General features: G+C 44.6%; 1 protein-coding gene across 7 annotated transcripts in view; it reads left to right on the top strand.

Moving 5' to 3' along the window:
- CELF2 (CUGBP Elav-like family member 2) overlaps window positions 1-21,176 on the top strand; it is a 504,761-nt gene that overhangs the window by 335,272 nt on the left and 148,313 nt on the right. For 6 of the 7 annotated variants that reach the window (XM_037065948.1, XM_037065950.1, XM_037065951.1 and 3 more), the window contains one exon: window positions 9,499-9,695. In XM_037065948.1, coding sequence (XP_036921843.1) covers window positions 9,499-9,695 — 197 coding nt within the window. Of the gene's footprint in view, window positions 1-9,031; window positions 9,330-9,498; window positions 9,696-21,176 lie in introns of those variants that run through there. The other variant, XM_037065954.1, reaches the window with a different exon arrangement.

Raw genomic sequence — 21,176 nt, 5'->3', positions numbered from 1 at the left:
AGTTCCATGATGGTTTTATCATCAGGATAGCTAAAATAAGACAGTAGCTGGGTTGGAAAAAGGGGACCCAGAGGGTATTGGAGACAAATAGGCATGTAACTCATTGACAATAGGCGTATTGACCCTTAAATTCAATGGAACAACACTAGATAGAATAACATGGTTCTTTATAATAATGGTGAAAAATTGTGTAATGTGTGATTTAATTTTTACAAATGTTAAGACTTCTTGCTGTATTAAATCTATTCGTTCAGGAAATGTGTTGAAGATACGATGAGACTGAGTAAAAGATCAGATTGGAGGGTCGCATGGACATGACCAGGGGAATGATTTTCATACGAGTGGTAGCGAATGAAGGACACATTGGAGAGATGGAGGGGGTGGGCCTTTAAGGATGGCAGTAGGCTCTCAGTTCATGGCACTGCCAGCGAGTGTTGGGGGTCTGGGCTGTATCCCCCTGTGTGAGGGCCAGCAACATGCGTATGAAGGTCGTCCAGCTATGGGTCTGTGTAGGCGCTCTCTCTCTGGTTTTGCTCAGATCCCCATCTCAAGTCCTCACTCGTGGGAGAAGGGCAGAGGCCCCTGCTTTCTCTCAAGTCTCTGCACCCTTGTCACAGCCTATTTTTTAACTCAGTTTTCTTTCATCTCCTTACCAACTCTGTGAAACAGTACAGCTTATCATCCTTCACCTTTGATTTTTTTCAGATTCCATTTAAAAATTGACCACAGGGTGAAGTGTGGTTTACAATGCTGAATGCCAGTCCCTGCAGCCAAATTAGTCACTTGTTGGCTTACCACAGGCTCTGTATATATTGCTTTGTTCTGGGCCATATCACTTTGTGTTTGGGTTTTATGTTGTGCATATGTTTGTCTCTTCTCATTGGCTGAGTGGCTTAAGGGCATAAATTAGATATTTTTCAACTCTCTCCTTCAAATCTAGCACCATACCTGGCATAAAGCAAGTCTTCAATAACTGTAATCCAAATTCAAGAAAAGGACTATATCCTTTTAGATGGGTTCGAAATTCAGTTTTCCCACTTCAATGAGCAGAGAGTGTTGTGAATCCTCTCCAGTTGCTTTCTGTTGCGTAAATAAGTCCTGTTTTATTTTAAACAAAGTTGAAAGTGGGAGCTGTTTGCTTTGAGAAGCAGAGATGCTAAAACCCAGATGCTAATACCTGGTACCAAGCACCACGCCCATGTTGTTTGTGACTGGAAGTTATACATCCCTCATTGTCATCATTTGCTGCTTGAATAGGAATATGGGAGACATTTTTGGTAAAAATCAATGTTCAGTAAGGGAAGTTCAGACCAGTATTGTGTTTCTTCCCACATTTGTCTGTATTTCATGACTCACATTTCGGTTAACTGTTTGATGGAAGGGGGCAAACTAGTGACTTCTCCGTCATCCACAGGGCCGTTTATAAGCACTTGCCCAAGCAAACAGGTGACTTTGGCAGCTTTTAGCTATACCTAAAGGGGGTGTCCACCCAGAGCCACGTGGCTCCCTGTCTCTGCTCTTTTTGCCATCAGTAAAGTGGGGGCAGTAATCCTGACCTCGGCTGTGGGGAGAGGATTAATTAATGTGGGCTCCTGCAGCACTTGCAGAATGTGAAGCCTGATATAAATCTTCTGTGTGATTATTATTTCCCTGTTGCCATTTCTAAAAGTTCATCTAAGAAACCTGTCCCTATGCAAATGCTTTCTGCTCTGCTCTGAAGTCCACTGAACTATTTCTGATAAATCACCCAGGGCAGTGAGTTCCCTGGACACGGCCTTCACAGCGCAGGTTACTGTGGCTTCAGACTTTAGGTGCCCCCTGGATGCCTCCAAATTTACTTCTTGCGGTGGGGGGGGGGGGTTCCAGCTTTCTGCCTTTTACTAGCAGTCAAGTAGAGGTAAGGTAATAAGGTTACCTTTCTGCTGGGTGAGCCCAAAGCCCTGTGTTTTGCAGCCTTTTCTGCAGAAACAGCACTGCATTTCACCCTCATAAACAACTGATGTGCCCTGGACGGATGTCCCCTGACTCCCGATAGTTTGACTTCAGACCTTCTAACTTGATGGTGTTGCGAAAGCAATGTGCATAATAAATTACTTGAGATATTCAACACTTTATTATAAGGTAGGCTTGCCTTAGCTGTTTTGCCCAACAGTAACTAGTACAAGTGTTCTGGGCACTTAAGTTAGGCTCAGCTAAGCTGTGCTGTTCACTAGGCTCAGTATATTAAGTGTTTTTTCAACTCAATGAGATTTTCAACCTAGGATGGGTTTATCAGAATGTGGTCCCATCTTAAGTTGAGTAGTATCTGTATAGCTTTTAGACCTCCAATCCATACAGTCTAACATTAACTCCAGCAACCCACCAGAGTGCCGTCACAGATAGGGTCTTTCTTAGTTATCTGTGAATGAAACTAATGTCCTATACATTCTTAATAAAATTTTATTCAAATTTTGGTAAAGCAGCCCTGGCGAGTGTGGCTAAGTGGATTGAGAACTAGCCTGCAAACCAAAAGGTCTTCGGTTCAATTCCTGGTCAGGGCACAAGCCTGGATTGCAGACCCGGTCCCTTGTTGGGGGCGGCAAGAGGCAACTGATCACTGTTTCCCTCACATCAATGTTTTTCTCCCTGCCTTTCTCTTTCCCTTCCCCTCTCACTAAAAAGAAAGAAATCTTTTTAAAAAATTTGGCAAAGCATAGAGATGAGCATATTGCATATAAGTGAACTTACAGGAAATTGGCACCTTTTCTTCAGAGGAGCACAAACTGATTTATTTACAGTTTGAGCATTTGGAGAAAGACTTCGCTTCCTGCAGACAGACAGGGCAGAGATTTTCAACCTGTGTGCCACAAGAATTTTTAAAACATGCGGTACCTGACTCTTTCGTCAGGGGCACTGATCTCTTTTCCCTTCGATCGTCAAATAAAATGGGGACACCAACCAATGCAGCAATAGCTGCTCATTGTGAATGAATCAAAATTATACCTATTTTTTGTGTGTGTGGGATTGACAAAAAATCTATTTTTTGGTGTGCCACAGAATTTTAGCAATTAGTTTATTTGTGCCACGAGATGAAGAAGGTTGAAAGACCTTCTTAGAGTAGCATTTGATCCCGGGAATCATCCATGAATTCAGCAGATCCCCAGATGTCCCACCGCAGAGGTTTGGGGCCCATTCTGCATTGGTGTGGCCGTGACTCACAGCGCCTTGGCTACACTCGATAAATGGTAACAATACCTTCCTCTGCAGGTAAGTACAGGAGTGGCATTGGTTTGGTCACCTTATCGGGGAGGAAACATATCCAGGGAGTTTTGTTGAGTTTACCAGAACCACCCAGCAGCCCAGGATCCCGCCACAGTTGGCATGCAGCCGCGCCAGTCAGTGACAAAAGTGCTCCACTGAACAGCATCACAGAAGATGGAGGCTTGCTTCATGGTGACACTGCAGTGGACACAATCCCCAGAGCATGAGTTTGGATGCTGGCTGATTCCTTTGCCTAAATGAGAGTCTGTGTTGAGTTTAGGGCAGAGGGTGGGGGCTCCTGATCCGGGCCTTATCCAGGTCTCTCGTGTGTTCTCCGTGGTGTGGGAAAGAGCTAACGCTGTGCCCAGGTGCCACACCCTCAGTCAGCCAGTCGAGGAGAGAATTCTGTTCTTACATTATAACAACAGCATGGACAACGTAAGAGATGGTTCCCAATGCTGGACTTCATGCCCATTCTGTTGCCCGCCAGAAGGCGCCAGGCCCGTCACCAGGTTCTTTCTGCTTTTCCCTCATTCAGGTTGGTCTTAGACATTTTCCTATGAATGGCAAACAAAGCCTGTTTCTTCATGTGCTGTTATTTAAGTACAACTGGTATTAAAAAAAACAGTTCCTGGGCCCTTTGAAAGAGCGGCCTGTCGGCTGACTGAGGTGGTAGGACTGCAGTTGAGATATTAGGAAGAATCGGCACAAATTGAGAGAAACGATGCTCTCTGGCAGCATCCCCAGGCCACCAGCCTCTCAGTGGCTGTCTGAGCCTGCAGGCTGCTCTCACAGTGTAGGTGACACCTCGCCAGCTCCCTGGCCTATATCGTAGTCACTTGTGAGGCCCAGGGACTAAATTGGACACAGACAGGGAATTGCCCCAAGGTTGCAGGCAGCTGGTCATGTTATATAAATGATCTTTTCTATATATCATTATCTGGATCCACACCACAACTGTAGAATTACAGAATTTAGGAGCTATATAGAAACTATTTTGCTCTTTGTTTTACAAGTGAGGAAACTGAGGTACAGGGTGGTTACACGATTTGCCGGGGATCCCACAGTTAATTCAGTGCAGAGCCACAACTGGAACCCAGGCCCGCCAGCCCGCCAGCCCTCCAGCCCTCCAGCCCACCAGCCCACGGGCGTGCTGCGGTGTTCCTGCAGCCGCCATGCCATTCCCCTGGCTTGTTAGTCCTGTTTTCCTGAAAGAACCTCCTAATGGAATAATGGTCTAGTGAATCCCAACCCTAATCAGTTTCTTTCTGAAGGTATATTTGCATTTAGAGCTATTTAAATTTAAAGTGAAATAAAATAAAACATTCAGTTTCTCAGTTGGACTAGCCACATTTCAAGTCTTTAGGCGCCACGTGTAAGTAGCGGCCACGATACTGGATTGTACAGATCATGCAGTGTTTCCATCGTTGTGGAGTTGGGCAGGGCTGCTTCAGGATGTTCCACAGAACAAGAGGAAACACGATAAAATGTATGGGGATAATAAGATTATTAAGTACCAGGGAGATTAGCTATCTTTATATAGAATTTTTCCAGGACAAGGCATCTTTTTGTGTTGGTTTTGGGATTTTATATCTTCTGAAGGTGGCATTTTATGTCCTTTTCTCGGCATTAATATAATTATTTACAGCCACTTGGCATTTCTCATACCCCTTTTGTAAGTTTGTTGTTTTTCCTTTTATGTAAATAAAGGAGATAAAATGCAGAAGGTTGATATCTAAGGAACAAAGGAAAGAAGAAAAATATCAATTCCTTTGTTTCCATTCTCCAAAAGAAACCTTGCAATTCTCTGAGCCTTATAAAAGCTTGTTGTCCTGGAATTAATAATGGCAATAATAATAATGATGATACACTTCAATCAATTATTATAATTTTAGTATTTTACCGCTTAGAGGAACCTCCAAGGATTTTGCATATCTTCCGCTGACCTGCTTCTCCTCGCTCCAAAGTGGAGTAGGGAAGTAGGTCAGTGCCTGCGCTGAAAGCAAAATGTCAGCACTCTCATTCTTTCCCCAAACGCCATTGTATTTCCCTCCTGGCTCTGGGACTGATACCACCAATGCCCGCTGGTCTGCTTCCATATGGCATCTGTCCGGGAGGAGCCTTAGCGTTGGCTGTTTGCCAAGAGCGAAAGCAGAATTGGCACTCGGGATCTTGTAGTTTGTTGAATTGGTGCCAGCAGAGTTGTGCTTGTGTCCAGGGCCTGCAAGTGGCCACGGAGTCCACGGGAAACATCACCCTAGGGGAGCCTTCGGAATATTAAGCAGTGACAGTTGGCCTTTGTATTTTACTGTGCCCAGGTTCTGCAGGCACCTCTTTTTAGGGGTGTGACATAGGAAAAGTCACTTTACCTTCATGTCTCTCCATTACTTTATTTCCAAAGTGGGGATAATGATTTCAGCTTCCTGGAGTTATCATGATATTGGATGTCAAACACCTGGCAAAAGGTTTTTAGAAAAGAGCAGGCCCTCAATAAACAGGGTTTGAATGTGAATTAATTCCTGCGCTGCAGTGGGTGCTTAGGACGTCTGGGAAGTACGAGAAGCGAGCTAGTCTAATTTTCTAAGCTCGATACCAGATCTAGTAACTAGATCTTACTGAGAATCTTACTCAAATTTAGGATATCTGTTTCCATAATTACTCCTCTGAAGAGCACATTGGTTCTCTGTGGCCTCTGGCAAGTACCCCCAAAGGTTTATAACTGTTGGACACACAATTTCTCATTTATTTGGAAGTGTCAGTGCTGACATCCCCATGAGGACAAAAGTCAGTAAGTCCCTGCAAGAAATGAAACTCCGCCTGGCAGAACGTTGCAAGTCCAAAGCAGAAGGAGCTTGTACACATTAGAATGAAGTTAACCAGGCAGTTGCAGTACCGTTGGGGCCAGGGACTCGGCATCCTATGGGTCATGGGTGCAGTGGGACGACCTGCCCAGCACAGAAGCTTTCCTTGCCCAAGATGTGCTGCTGCTGTAGTTGCTTTGTATGACCACTAGAAGTCCCTGGATTTACTTAAGGAAGGGATCCTTAGGCAAATTTGATGTAAATCTTTGGGATGATTATTTGCAAAATGCAAGTAGTTAGGAAGGAATGTGAGTGAGAGGCACTCATGTAAGTGACTGTATGGGAATAGAAAGGAAGGGAATCTGTGGAGATGGAGACACTTCTGTAATTATTGAGAAAATGTGGAGTGAACGCTCTTAAGTTTAGCACTTCCTACAGATAGAAAGGGAACGGGTGTGTGTGTTTCTTGCGTTGGTACCTTTTATTTGCCATTGGGATTCCAGGGACCCAGTAGGTCTTGCTCTTGGCCTTGTCTTCTCATAGATTTACCATGAGCTTGACACTCTCAATCCAAGGCAGACTGATGCACAATTTGGCCACATGGATTAGAAGTATTTTGTGCTTTGGAGCCTATTGGACCTAGGTTTGAACTCTACTTCTATAATTTATAAGCTGGTAATTTTAGGAAAGGAACTTACTTCTCACATGTTGGTATCCGGAAAATAATACTTTCTCTAGGATTGTCATGAGGATTAGAAATGATGTATGTAAAGAGCACTTAGCACACTATCTGGCTTCAAAATGCTCATTAAAAGGTACGTATTATTGTTATTAGTTAGGATATGAGTTGTGTTTGTATCTATACTATGAGAAAAGTTGGATTGAAAAGTACACGTGTGATGATGGCCACTCATTTCAAGTGCATCACAACTGCACAGAGATTTAAAAAAACTAGTTAACACTTACTAGACATTCATTCTGGGCCATGTCCTGTGCACTATAGGAGATGGAGCCTCTATTCCCACTTGACAAATGGAGAGTCTGAGGCCCAGGTGGCACAGTAAGTGGGGTGCCAGGACTCAGAGCCCATGCCCTGAGCTCCCACACTCCACTGCCTCAGGATGGTAAGAGGTCTCCAGCTGTTTCTGAAGTATGGCTAATGGGAAAGGGATTATAAATGTGGGTCCACCGACATACAGAAACCAAAGGTGTAAGGGATGTCTTCTCGGTTTCCTCTCCTTTATGCACCATGGTGAGTGCATTTTTTGAGCAAGTAAAAATGGCCTCTCCTTTGAAGAGACATTAAGGAGTGCTTGCTGTAGAATTCTAGCTGTAGACGTCAGCACTGTATACTCTCATCTAGCTCCTCTGCCGTACTAACTGCTCTGTACAAACAAGATGGAACGGCCCCAGTTTCTGAACTTCCGTTCTCTCTTAGCTGAGATGAGTGGCGGTGCCTTCCTCTTTTCATTCTAGCTGATTGTCAACAGCACTAACCGCAAGTCCTTCCTGTCCCAGAAATAAGTCTTGCCACACTCTAGGCTCTCAACGAGCCGTGAACGCTACATTCTGCTCCCTGTAGGGCTCTGTCACCTCCACCCCACCAAAGTTAGCTCCCCGGGGTTAAAGTGTTTATTGAATTCTCAAAGGGCGATTTGGAAAGAAGTAAAGGTGCACAATAATCATCGATCTCTAATATAAACAAGCATTACATTACACCCAAATTGTTGCAAGAAGATTTTGTGCTCAATATTTTATTTAGCAGAACATTTTATGTAACAATAAGGTTGATTAGAGAAAGCTCTGAAAGTACTTCAAGTTAGACAGTTTGCTTATCTCAAGGATAAAAAATAAAATGGTAAAGTAGGGAGATCAAAAGTAAAAAGTAAAGCCAGGTCCTAGTGAAGAGTATTTGCCATTATTTTGAACACCTTCTTATTACTACCCCAAGACTACAGTGAAATGACACCTGCCACCTGCAGTGAAGTTTTAGTGTATGTGGGGCCCTTTCTGACTTCTCTGCCCTTTGGGCTGGGACCTGGACACTGATCATGGACATGGCTCTGTAGATATTTTGTCTGCCAGGATTGCACTTGTTTAAGTGCATTTTATTTTCATGGACTGAGAAGCTAAACAGAGAGCACAGTACTACCAATGAATGCTGCTCAGGACATTCAGCCTTATCACTTGGTGGAGTCGGCGGGTCTAGGGGGCAATCAGAGGGTGGAAGACAAAGAAGGTGTGTGGTTTTGGGTTTTTGTTTTTGTTTTTGCTTTATTATTTACCTGAAGGTCAAAGTGGTGGGGAGGGGGGTCCAAGTAAAAAAAAATGAACACCATCATCATCATATTTCATGATGATGACTAGAATTGCAGGCTCTAAACAAGCCTTCTCTCTTCCAAATGGGGGCTTTGGAAAGCTTAAGGAAGATTGATATGTCAAGGATTATGTTCATGCTCTTTGTATCATCCCCAAATATTTACTGAAGCTAGGAGAAGAAAAGGCAGACTTTGCTCTGTTCTCTTCCAAACGTGTGATTGTTTAGAACTCAAGTGCAACATCTGGAAGTCAGACATACAGCGAGCTTTATGGAGTGTGAAAGATTTGAAATATTCAGTGTCCTTTAGCGGGAACTCAACTTTCTGGGCTTGCATTTTTTTTTCCCAGCACAAAGCAGGCAATTCTGAGATCGCTTTTGCCTCTCTGAATTAAACCCTTTGTGCATGGGTCCCATGAACAATGTGCTTTTTAAACGGGAGCCCCCTCCCCGCCATGGCCCTTTTCTCCAGCGTAGGCAGCCAATCGGCTGCACCCAGCCGCATTGCTGGAGCACTTTCCATTCTGAGCAGCAACAACGTACTAATTTGATGCACACATGGACGCCTCGCACACTCTGCAAATTCATCATCAGCATCTTGCATTAGTCATCTGACGGACTGCCAAGTGTTTCATTTTCTTTTCATGTGACTTTATCATTATCACCTCTCTTCTCCTCCCAAAAACCTCCTAAAAGGGGAGGAGAAGGGGGGAAATCCAGCAGAAATCCAGCCCTGCCTTTCTTTCCACACGAGAGCCAGTGTGAGGCTGATAAGGCTGCGGATGCATTGATGGCAGCCTTGCAGAAGGAGACCTGCACTTAACTTGCAGCTGCCTCCTGAGCCGGGTTTCAAGATGTCCACGCCCCGGGTGACAGCCGGCAGGGCGCTGCCTAGGGCTCAGGCGAGGTGCTGAACGGCAGCAGCTTGCAGTGAGAGCCCGCTGCCGCTGCCACGGAGGAGCACCCTAATGGTGCCTGTGCTTTGTTTTAGTTCATCAAATTTCTACGACTCATTAGGCACTTTGCCCCGAGCTCCTCTTCTTCCTCCTTCCGCCTCAGCCTGCCCCCACCCCCCTATTTTTTTCTTCCTGTCCCTGACCGTGCAGCCCTAACTCTGGCTCCCGGTTCCCTTTTTGACAGTAACGGCACAGCCAACAAGATGAACGGCGCTTTGGATCACTCAGACCAACCAGACCCAGATGCCATTAAGATGTTTGTCGGGCAGATCCCCCGGTCTTGGTCGGAAAAGGAGCTGAAAGAACTTTTTGAGCCTTACGGAGCCGTCTACCAGATCAACGTCCTCCGGGACCGGAGTCAGAACCCTCCCCAGAGTAAAGGTACGGTCAGCCGGGTGTGCAGCCGGGTGTGCGTGGTTGGGGGTGGCTGGGGTTGTGGGCCTCCCTGGGCGTCGTGGGCATTGCGGGAGGGAGAACTATGAGTGGGAGCCGCCTGCTGCCCCTGTGCCCCGTGGCCAGCCAGCTCCTCCCCGAGCCCCCGCCCCCCTCCCGCCTTCCAGGCAGGTGGATCCAGCTGGCCTGGGACGCAGGAAAGGAGGAGCGGAGGGAGGGGGCGCGGCCGGCCTCTGTCCAGGCGCGTGATTGCTCGCGGAGGTCACTTTCTAGGCAGCGCAGGCTCCTCTTCGCCCGTGGAGTGACTGCCTCTCAAAGGAATAGTGTTTCTCAGCCTTGCATTTCAGGAGTAACTCTTTCTACCCCTGCCTCCCCATTATTGCTCATGTGATTACAATTGCATTTCACTTTTCCATAGCCCGTGGGGATCCTGAAATGCCCCATAAACAGTTAGTGTGTTACCACTGGTCTGAGGAATAAAGGGTACACTTTTAAAAGGGACATCAATTCTTGGGATCCAGATGGGCATCCTTAGATGCGTTTGGCGGCAGGAAGTAACACCCTAGTGGCCTGAAATAGTTAGAACACCTTCAAAATGCTTGTGGTTTACGCCCTAACCAGTGGTAAGATTCATGTGTACCAATCTGGTGGTTTTTAACTGCCTCCATTTTAAGATGAGGGTGATGTTGGGGGGGTGGGGGCACAGTTATTAAAATAGGAGTAAGTCGGAAACCTCTGTACCACACTGAAGTTTCTTTGTGTTGGACTCATCCTTTGCAAGCTCTGTGTAGACTGAATTGAAAATGTCCTCTGCTGCTGCTTGCTTGGTCTCTGTTGGTATTTTAACCCTGCTTTAGTAATTTTGCTCTTTCTCCGTTCTTGGTCTCCTGGTCTTTCTGTGAGTCCACACTTCCTTTTTCTCTGTATCTTCATATATCTCTTTGGCCTGTTATCTTATTTCCTGTGCAGCCTCTCGTAAGAGCTCCTGCAAGCTCATTGTCGAGCACATGAACGCCGGCACTCACTTTTCTCTGAGCCTCTTACTGTCAAGGTGAAGGGGTAGGACTCGGTAATCACTGAGGCACTGGTGTCCTGTGACTTTGAGAAGTGGGCCATCTCTTGTTCCCTATACTAGTTGCAGGGATCTGACAGGACTTTTTAGAACCTTTGAAGAAATATAAAAGCCTAATACTTTATGAAGGTAAACGGACACACCTGAAGATTATGTTCGTAAGGCCCTCATTTTTCTAACTCAGAGCATAATCATGTAACACCAAGAGTGTTTTCAAAAGAACATCTATAAGATTTTTGTCACCACAAACTTAGCTGTCCCTAACTTGAAAAATAGGAAATTAGATAGCTACAACAAGAGGATCAAAAATTAGGGCAATGTTAAACCTTTGTGAACCTTTGTGAGTTGTATTCCTACCCTGTTTTCCTCCATGTTTTCCAAATGGAGAGATGACTAGAATTTGTTTTTTTAATACTGGACTTCTCCAGTATCCTACTGAGGGAAGACTGCCCAGGACTGAACTTGGCAAGGGAGGGCCCTCCTGCCATGTAGACCAACACCCACAGGACCCTGGGCTGGAGGCAGTAACTGGCGCCCCAGAGCAGCCGCCATACTTGGTTCTTGACCAGGAGAGTGTGCCTCCATTTTATTCAGCGCTTTTCGAAATGACCTCTGATATAATGGTCAAAGCTCACTTATTGTTACCATGCCTGGTTACTTGCATTCTATCTCTGGATCCCATGTGTCTGTTGTTAGCCAAAAAGACCTTTCTCTCTATCAACTGAGTACTTGTGCACAGCCTAGTTCTTTTACCATTTTCTTTCTCTCTCTCTTTTTTTTTTATGGTATTTCTCTGAGCAGTCTCCTCATCAGAGTCTGTCTGAAGCTACACATTTTGTTAACCTCACTGAATTTTATAACTAACTTAATTGAAGTAGCAGCTTGCATAAACCCACAGTCTTGGAGAGAAAGGGGAGCCCGATGTGGGCTTTTGGAGCCCGTGCTTGTACCAAGTCCTGTGTTAGGAGTTTTACATATGTTATCTTGTTTAGTTCTTGCTGAAATCCTGAAAGTAGGTGGTATTAGTCACATTTTGCAGATGAGGCTCAGAACAAGTTAAGAAATGTAGCCCAGTTTACCCAGCTGGGAAGAGGCAGAATCGAAAAGAAATTTGAGCGCGGTCCATCTGTCTTCCTGTGCCACACCATCTTTCCTCTCCATGAGATGAGGCCACAGCCCAGCCTCCTTTATCTAAGTGTTCCCAAATGAAAGGAAGGAATTTTGCCCTCTTAGAAGAGCAGGGTCGGTTTGTTTCTCTCTTTGTGTTTAGTTTTTGTACTCATGGGTTTAAACTGTACATCACTCCAACTCCCGGCATCCTGGGATAGAAGCTACAGATGAAATCATTCAAATCTCACCTTTGGAAATATAGGTCAATTCCCATTACTGTGAACTCCACGTCTCACATCAAATACTGCTTGAGGTACATGGGCTGTCAGCCAAAGCTTACCAGGGTTTTTGTCATACAGACATCTCTGTTGTAATGGCATTTGTTGTGATGCGATTTGAGCTGTATAATGACATTCCCCTCGAAGGATAAGAGCCCTTAGCTGCTTATGTTCAGAGAGCAACAACCACTGTTCTTCTTTGCACCGATACCTGTGTGTGTCCTTTGTCATTTGCCCGTTCATGTGTAACGTAGGACCCCACGTTTGCGTTGGTGCTGACTCTGCCAGCAGAGTACCATCGCCGTGTTTTCCCACTGCTGACGCCAGAGCCTCAGAAGTTAGAATTGTGAAGGCACTTTCTGAGTGTGGTGTAAGTGATGTAAGTCAGGCTTTTGGAGTGGCCTTGATTCGTTGCCTTGCTGATGTCATTGATTCCAGGGACGGAGACCAGGTCAAGGTGCTACCAAATCCAAGCAACCGGAGTTTTCTCTCACTTTGCACCTTGATGCTCTGTTTAGTCTTGAGGCATAAAAACTTTGTTCTGTCTTTTAAATCATCCTTTAAGAGTAAGAGCCTAGATTATCTGTTTCTTCCCCCTATAAAAGTATGTGTTAACCGTGCAGGCTCAGCAAGTCTGGGGAACCTACTAGACTAGTCGTCTAAGTGAATGACTTGTGGAGAGAATGTTTTATTCCATGATCAGTCGAGTATATGGATGATGAGAAACACCACACAGTAGTTAAGAGCATGGCTTTTGAAGTCAGACAAGCCTACTTCATTTCCCAGCCCTACTGCTTCTGGGTGATGGTCTTGGGCACAGTATTTAATCATATCTGAAAGTGAAGGGAGTCCTCACAGTGCTGCTGACATGATGGAACAGTCTGTTTTCACAGAGCTGGACTATAGTAGGAGCTCGTGGTAGTGGTGGTTATTGTTACAATTATTGTTATCATTGCCACTGTTCTCAAGAAGTTGAAGTCTAGTAGGGACAATGAGACCAGTACACAGGTAACTATAATCTGAAAAAACATGAAATAAGAAGACGAAGGAGATGACCATATATGAACTGTGGAAGCTCAGGGGAAAAATGAATAACTTGTAGCTAGCAAGATAGGAAAAGATGGCATCTCTACCAAGTCTTTAAAATATAGGATTTCAAAATGTAAAACCAGTGTTAAACATTACATGTGGATGGACTGGCCTGACGGACAGACACGTGGAGGTAAGAAAGTACAGGTGACTTCTGGGAGCTACGAATGCTCCGAGAGTGCAGAGGTCATGGGAAGTACATGAGATGAAACGGAAGAGGGAAAGGTCACAATGTCTGGAAAGATAGGCTCATCCCAGTTCTTAGAGGGCCTTAATTCTCAGGCTACAGTATTTGAATGTTATTTGCTAGATGAGTAAGGGTCTGTGAAGGGGGAAGGAGGCTGGGAGGCCGGTGCAGTGTGCTGTCTGAAGTACCCAGAGTTACGCAGGGACGCGGTCTGTCACGGCAGCGGAGAGGGAGGAACTCAGTGATACAGACGTGACCATGGTGGAAGGAAGGAGACTTGATAGCTAAAAAAGGCGGTGATGACCAAGAGGCTTTGTCGAAACTGGGGAAAATAGGAAAACAGTCAGCGATGGTGGGAACGGGGAAAGGTGAATATGCAGTTTTGTTTTGTTTTTCTTTTATTCAGTCTTGACTGTGTTGAGTCTCGGTGCCACAGAAGAGTCAAGAAGAACGCAGGCCAAGAGGAGCCATTGGACTTGGTCTTTGGGAGGGCCTGAGAGTGTTTCCGAACAGTGGAGGTCAGGGTTGGGAGAGGATAACTAGGTTTAAACACAGGCCTGTGGGTGAAGAGTATCCTTTCTAGAAGTCTGATTGTGAAGGAAAGAGAGCTTAGGTATAGCTTGTTTCTTACATGAAATGTAAGAAGGTTGAGTTAAAGGCAATAGTGAAAGTAGAAGGATGATAGGAATCAGGGTCCTTAAAAGACAGGGCGGGCGGTGGCTGAAGAGCACCCGTGAAAGGGCGGGAAGATCCCATTTGAGACAGCGGGCAGTTAGGGGAAGTGACACAGAGCAAGTTTCAATCTAATGGGAGGAAGTAGACACTCAGTACAGATGCCTTCAGTCTTCTCGGTAGATAGTACATTTCTGAGAAGGTCAGGTGGCGCTGAAGAGTTAAGAAGAATGGAAAAGGTTTAAAACAACAGCTTTGGAAAATCCTATAGGGGAAAGAATTGCGAGAGCAGATGGGCCCACTTACACTGAGGTTGTGTTGATGTAGAGTAAGTCCCGATAGTTGTGGCTCTGTGATTGTCCATCAGTGGGCGAGCAGAGAAGCAGACATCAGGATCCTGAGCAGGAGATGAAAAGACAGATGTGGCAGAAGGTCAGGAAGAGTATTGAATGCATTCAAGTGTTCTCTGAGGTCTACAGTAGGAAGGTTGGTAAAGCCAGAAGGTAGCTCATGCTCTGGAGAAGAAGGAAGGGTTGAGGAGTTGGAGATCGTGAATGAGAGACAGGGGAAGAGGTGGCAGTCGAGGTGGTGTTCAGTGAGACCAAGCTCGGAACCTCCAAACGGTAGGGAAATTCTGTGGTTTGGATCGTCACTCTTTTGATATTTCAGTTTTAATCAAGTTATAACCCTGGATCATAGCACCCTGAAAAGGCTTATCCCAGTGAATGCTGGTTACCTTTGTCTGAGCTCAGCCGAGAAGGCATTGCTCACCTGGTTTTACAGAAAGGAACACTGAGGGGTCTGTGCTAGGTGGTTAGAATGAAAGCGTTTGGCATTTGAGATTGGACAGTGAAATGGACCCTCCCTCCCAATCTGTTGCCTCGCTGATGCCCCTTTACCCTCTCTTTGGCGCCTCCTCAGCCAGAGGAGAACTAGAAGTGGGAAGTGGCTTGTGTGGACTCTCACTATGTGCCATGGGCTTGAAAAACAAAACTTCCTTTTTTCTTGAATTGTGCTCAGAGGTCATGGTGCAACTGCAGAGCCCCCAGTGATTCACACCCAGAGCTTTCTGGGTGGAACAAAGATTAAATTCAAGGCTCCTCTGGGAAGAGTATTAACTTTAAATTTCAAAAAGGCAGCTTTTGTGGTGGTTCTGATGCTGTTACCACTTCATGTTCTGGGTTGGTTGGGGGAACAGTTAGGGGGGTGTGGGAGACCGGCCTAGACAGCAGCTCACGTTCCAGGATTCCATCCTCCTCTCCTCTTCCACTGGGCGTGGCCTGTGACGGAATGTGAGTCGCTTCTTTCCATCGTGAAGCCTTTACATCAGTCTTCAAGAATTCATAGAGAACAGGCTGACAGTGACCAGAGGAGAGAGGGGAGGGAATTTCAGGGGAAAAGGGGAAGGGTTTACAGGAACAAGTATAAAGGACACATGGACAAAACTAGGGCGGGTGGAAATGGGAGGGAGGTGGGGAACATTGTGGGGGTGGACTGGGATGGGAGTGAAAGACAGAAAAGTGCACTTGAAGAACAATTAAAATAATTTTTTTCAAAAAAAAGAATTCATTAAAAACATGAAAGTTTGTTCTAATCTCTTCCCATTTCCATACTATGGAGAAGTTTCTATGGAGAATGAGATGAGGTGGCCAGGAGTCAACAGGGAGAGAGGCAAAGAAGAGAAGACACCAAAGCCAAATTTTACTCGTTGCAGAGTTTGGCAGGAGGACAGCCCAGGGTCCAGAAGATTCTTCTGTGCTTTGGTAGAGTGAGAGCAAGCCCCGGAGAGTCAGGAGACTCATAAATTTATTATCACAAGCTGGTTTAGAGAATGCGCCTCAACGTTTTTATCCTTACAGTAGCAGTAATACCTACCTCAGAGTTGTTTGACGGATTCAGTGAGAAAACAGTGTGAATGCCGCTAGTCTAAAGGGACTTGATAATCTTACAAACTTTATTCTTCTTTAAAATGTGAAAGTTTTGGGAAGAACCCTTTTGTCCTTTCATGGATGGAGCTGTTCTGGAGGAGTGCGGTGGGAGTGGAGAGGTTCGTTTTCATGTTACGTGCCTTGCCTTTCTTTCTTAAAAAAAAAAAATCTGTCAGAAACTTTCCTTAAGTAATAGAAATGGACTTGGAACCAGTTTTTTTATTTTAAGTCATCTTGAAATCAGTAATTGAGGAAGAATTCACAGTGTAGGAAGATGAGCCAATTTTACATTTTAATGCACATGAGCAGAGGGTAGAATTTCTGCCCTGAATTTCTTGAAAACTAGAGTTGCTGCCCTAGATTTTCTGGGACAGTCCCAGTTTTGACGGTGCTGCCTCACCGGCCTGCCGGGAGGATGCTTTCATCCAGAATTAATTTTATTGTAACAGAAAACACTGTGTGACTTATTTTGACGCCCTTTCTTTGTTGGCTGACCACGGTCAGTCCTACTGGATAAACATAAAATGAGGAGAGAATTTTTGTATTTGTGCAGTCAGGGATCCTTATCATATCCTTGGGAGAGATGGAGTCATTAGCTATATTATGTAGTTATATTTCAAAAATTTAACAATTCCCTTTATTTTCAAAAGAGAGGTTTTAATTATTTTGACTTACACAGACTGCACCCATAGAACTGATTGAGATAAATGAGAGAAATGTTAAATAAGTCTCTTTTAAGTTAGAGTGAGAGAGAATCTCTTTAAATACTCAGCACCCTGGCTCTGAGAGGCTGGAAAGTGTGTGTCTAGCACAGAACTGAATTTCTGTGGCTTGTATCAAAGACGGCTTCTACCCTGGCAAATCATACCTCTCCCGGGCACGTTTTGATTCCTACATATTTAGACAGAAAAAGAGGAAGAAAGGGTAGGGGGGAGATATGGAGGACACACCATGAGAGCCAAAATCAAAGACAAAAAGAAATTACTTAAGGCTGCTTCTAACCATTTTGTTTCCTTCTGTCTCGGGGCACCAACTGGTCCCCAGTCATCTCGTCCCCAGTAGATGTGCATTTCTGGAATTCAGGTAGCAAAAGAATAAAGAAAACAGGCTCTGGACAAAATTTCTTGCTAGAAATTTGACATGAAAAAGAAACCCAGGGCTTCATGGCTTACGTCTGTTGGAATTCCTCCAACACATATTACAGGTTGACCGCAAGAGCCAAGTTCTAGGGTGTCTCACAATGTGCATTTCCCACTGAGGCATTTATAGCTCGCCTGCTTGGAAGTCTTAGTCTCCTTTTTATGTGTACCCAACGAGATCGCTCCATGTTACACAATGGCACCGCTCTGAGTTGCCGTCCAATGGGTCATTATGAAAGCAGCCTTTGGGAATGAGAAGTCCAGTTCCTGCCTGGTGACTCTGTCGGTCACTCTGAGACACATGTGCTCACCTGGGAGTTGGCTGAGCATGGCCTGCGTGCCCTTCCTCGCTTCTGCTCCAGAGGCCCCAGGTAACAAGGCCATCGGGTTGCAAGGTTTACTTTCTTCCTTCTTCAAGCTTTGCTTCCAATTAAAATTGAAAATGAACCATAGCTAAGGTATATTTTAGGAGTGTTTAGAATGTTAGCATTAAAAATATAAATAAAATGATCATGTACCTTTTGAAGAAGTTTCTTATCTGTTAGAGTTCCAACCATAATAAAAATGCACAGTGCTGTTAGGACAGTCAGCACCCTTTTTCTTATCACGTGCTCATAGATTCTTGAAGGAATGAATTTTGATCCTTGGGCACCTGGTCCCAGATGCTAACAAGATTTAGCCTTGAGGTCTCAGATTCTTTGTTTCCTTTCCAAATTTCTCTGGTCCTCAGACTGTCCGTTCGCATGCTGTGTGTGCTAATACTGGCGAACCCCGACCTCTCACTAGAATGGCTCTCCCTGCAGTTAGGCACACCTGTGTTTGGCTGCACCTTCATGAGTAAGTGCAGAGCAGTCATGATGATCTTCAAAACCACTGGAAGCAAAAAAAAGGATGAAAAGAGAATTAGCCTAATGGGAAAAGGTAGAAACTACACTAAAATAATGTGATTTAGCCACCTATTGGTATAGGTTTGTATGCTCTAGTAACAGACATGGTGGATGATAATATGTTGGCTTTCAAGACAATTGGTTAGGAGAATTGAAAGTGTTTTGACCCACACTGTGGAATTCAGTGGAAAATCAGACATTAGGTATCTATCTCCATGATGCTGTAGCTATCACACTAGAGAAATTTGCAGTGAACTAATTAAATGCATTAAAGAATCTAGTTTTTCAAATATCTAAGAATATTTTCAAATCCACTTTAGTGAGCATATATGATGGAGAAAGAATTATAGGGAAAAAGGCCTATGTGGAATGATGGCTTATGATGTTCTTGGATTTCACCAGGCCTCTTTTCTGCTGAGTCACATAGACACCTAGGTAGCAAGCAAGCAAAAAAAAAAAAAAAAAAAAAGAAAAAAAAAAAAAAAAAAAAAGCAGGTTTTGCTATAAATGGAAAAGGGACCTAGTTAGCTGAATGGGCAGGTTATAATGGTAAAAACTAATGGGTCCTGGAGAACGGGGATGGCAATTGAAACATCCAAGGAATTGGTATTAAGATCAATATTTTTTCACTTTCTATGTAAATGACCGAGAAAGATGTCCCTAATCCAGTATCCATGTTCTGGCATTAATTCAAATTGGAAAGACCAAATTGGAGACATATATTCTGGACAGTAATCAGTTTGGAGAATAAAGAAATGTGATTTCTCTGTTTCTATTAGAGGATCATAAATTAGAATTCAAGAAATGAATTAAAAGATTGCACTCTTTAAATGATCCAGGATCTGATTACTTGAAAATACTGTTGGGTAGATTAGACCTGTGCGGGACAAGTTCACAGGCTAACCTGCATGGGGGCCAGGGGCTCTTCACAGTCATTTTTAGCGTTGTCTGTGGTGTCTGTAGTTCTTGAGAGCTAAGTCCATGGAATGCTGCTCTTTCATTGCCTTCTTTTTATTCAAGGTAAAAGAATAAAATGCTTCCCAAACTCTTACAGTTTACTGGAAACAGCATCCTAGACATATAGAGAGACACAGTGGGGAGAGTGAGGGGCATAAGAAACAAGGCTCTTGACAAGTCCGTGGTCAAACACCCTCCTCCCGCTCCCCATGCTAAGTATTACAAATGAAGGCACCAGACACCAGTGTTAAAGAGCAGGTAATTCGCCACTTTTTGTCACAAAATGCTTTTCACTCCTATGTAGGCCACTGTGCTCAATATTAGGACATGTTATTGAAAATGTATCAAGGAGACAGAGGAGTTCTAAGGGAGAGCAGCATGAATCTTTAAGGTCCGGGAAGGTGAGCCCAGATGGAAAGGTCTAGGAGGTTAACTTAAAAGGCCTGAGAGCATTGAGTCACAAGAATGAAAGGGGGGAAAGGCTGTAGCAAAACATAAAAAGAGGGCTTGTGCTCTCAAAAAGAAAAGTTAGAAGAGAATGTGATAGAAGTTTTGAAGATGCTAAAATACAGCATGAGGCTATTTATAGATCAACTCTTTCAATCAATGCTAAACCCTAGGATTCCGCTGCTTAGACTTAAAATGTTGGAACAGCAGGCAAGGGGGAGAGTTTGAGCCAAACTTTTACACAGAAGAGGCGATGAACTTAGAGACCATGATGAAAGTTAGAGGGGCCGAGGGGGCAGCTAACTTTCAGTTCCCCGGGAATGGCCTCTGGCCAGCGCTTTCCTGAGGCTTAGTGCCTAGCTCTTTTGTAAGAGAGATTTATTTGGAGCTTAGGGTAGCCTTGAAAGCTCTGTTCCCATTTAATATTGAATTTAATGTAGAATAGAAAAAAATGAAAGATGTGACCCAGAAAGTTAACAGTGTTTACCAAAGTACGGGTCATGTGGCAAAAAATATTTACTGGCGCCCACTGTGTATAAGGCATTGTACTCAGTGCTGAGGATATAAGGATGAACAGGGCGTGTTCTTTGTCCCAAAAGGAGAGAAAGAATTGAGCGCTATGAAAGATGGGACTGCCATAAGTTCTTTTGAAACAGAGCCAGCTTTGGGTTAGCAGTGTCTGTTTTGTCCGTGTGTGTGTGTGTGTGTGTGTGTGTGTGTGTTTTCTCTTGTGGAAAGTATTCTCAAGAGGCCCCATGAGCAGAGAATCATCCAGTGCTCTTCATATAAGAAAGGTGAAATGAGAGTCTCAAGGGAACCCAAGGCCATGTGATACCTGGGGCATGTTCCCTTTCAGCAACACGCCCCATGTATCCTCTTCTGCCTTTGTCTTCATTTTTTACTGTTTCTTGTTCTTTTTCCTCCCTTTAGGGAGTATAGGACAAGAAGAGACTAAAATTTCACTAAGTGAACCTTTCCAAGGGTTCTCCTTTAAATCTAAGGAGGTATGCAGTTTGCAGCCCTCCGATCAGCATAACTGAGATGTTGCGGTGCGTCGGCTGACCCTCGCTACCCTCCTCGTTGGTGCAGGGCCCTGGGGAAGGTCGGTCCCCGCCTGCTGGAGCGATAGCCCACTGACACTCAAGACTGACTGATAGCCTTAACCCTCATGGGAGTGTTTGTGTACATGTGTACAGCACTCACACACATATATTGCACACTTTATGGTAACCCAGAACATTATTTCTTTGAACAGCGTTTCTTCAGATAGATGTATCTATCTACATGGCAGACTTCTGAGGGACAAATCGTTTACAGAATATTGAATGTAAACTGCCTCGTGCGGTGCCTTGGGGGGGGGGGTGGCAGGAACTGAATAAAGGATAGTGAGTCATCTTCCTGTTTGATAGATGCTGAAGAGGAATGCAAAGGTGAAAAGTTACCCACACCAGTACCTTCATTTTGTGAAGTGTTTAATAGGGAGAGTTATGTTTTAAATGTGTGTGCATGGACACTTTCTAATGCTTACTTCTCAACTAGTTTGCTAGAAAATGTCACACACAGTTTAAACCGGCATTCGGCAGGGGGAGGGGACATGGTAGAATAAGCAGGGGAATGGGCAGCCAATAAAAACAGTGATCTCTGGGGAAAGAGCATCATAGAGGGCAAAACCAGCATTTCAAACTAAGATTCAGAGACCTACA

The sequence above is a fragment of the Sturnira hondurensis genome, unplaced genomic scaffold, assembly GCF_014824575.4.
Source record: "Sturnira hondurensis isolate 20B ecotype Veracruz unplaced genomic scaffold, ASM1482457v3 Scaffold0016284, whole genome shotgun sequence".
Taxonomy (NCBI): Eukaryota; Metazoa; Chordata; class Mammalia; order Chiroptera; family Phyllostomidae; genus Sturnira; species Sturnira hondurensis.
This window is presented reverse-complemented; position numbering and strand designations above follow the sequence as displayed.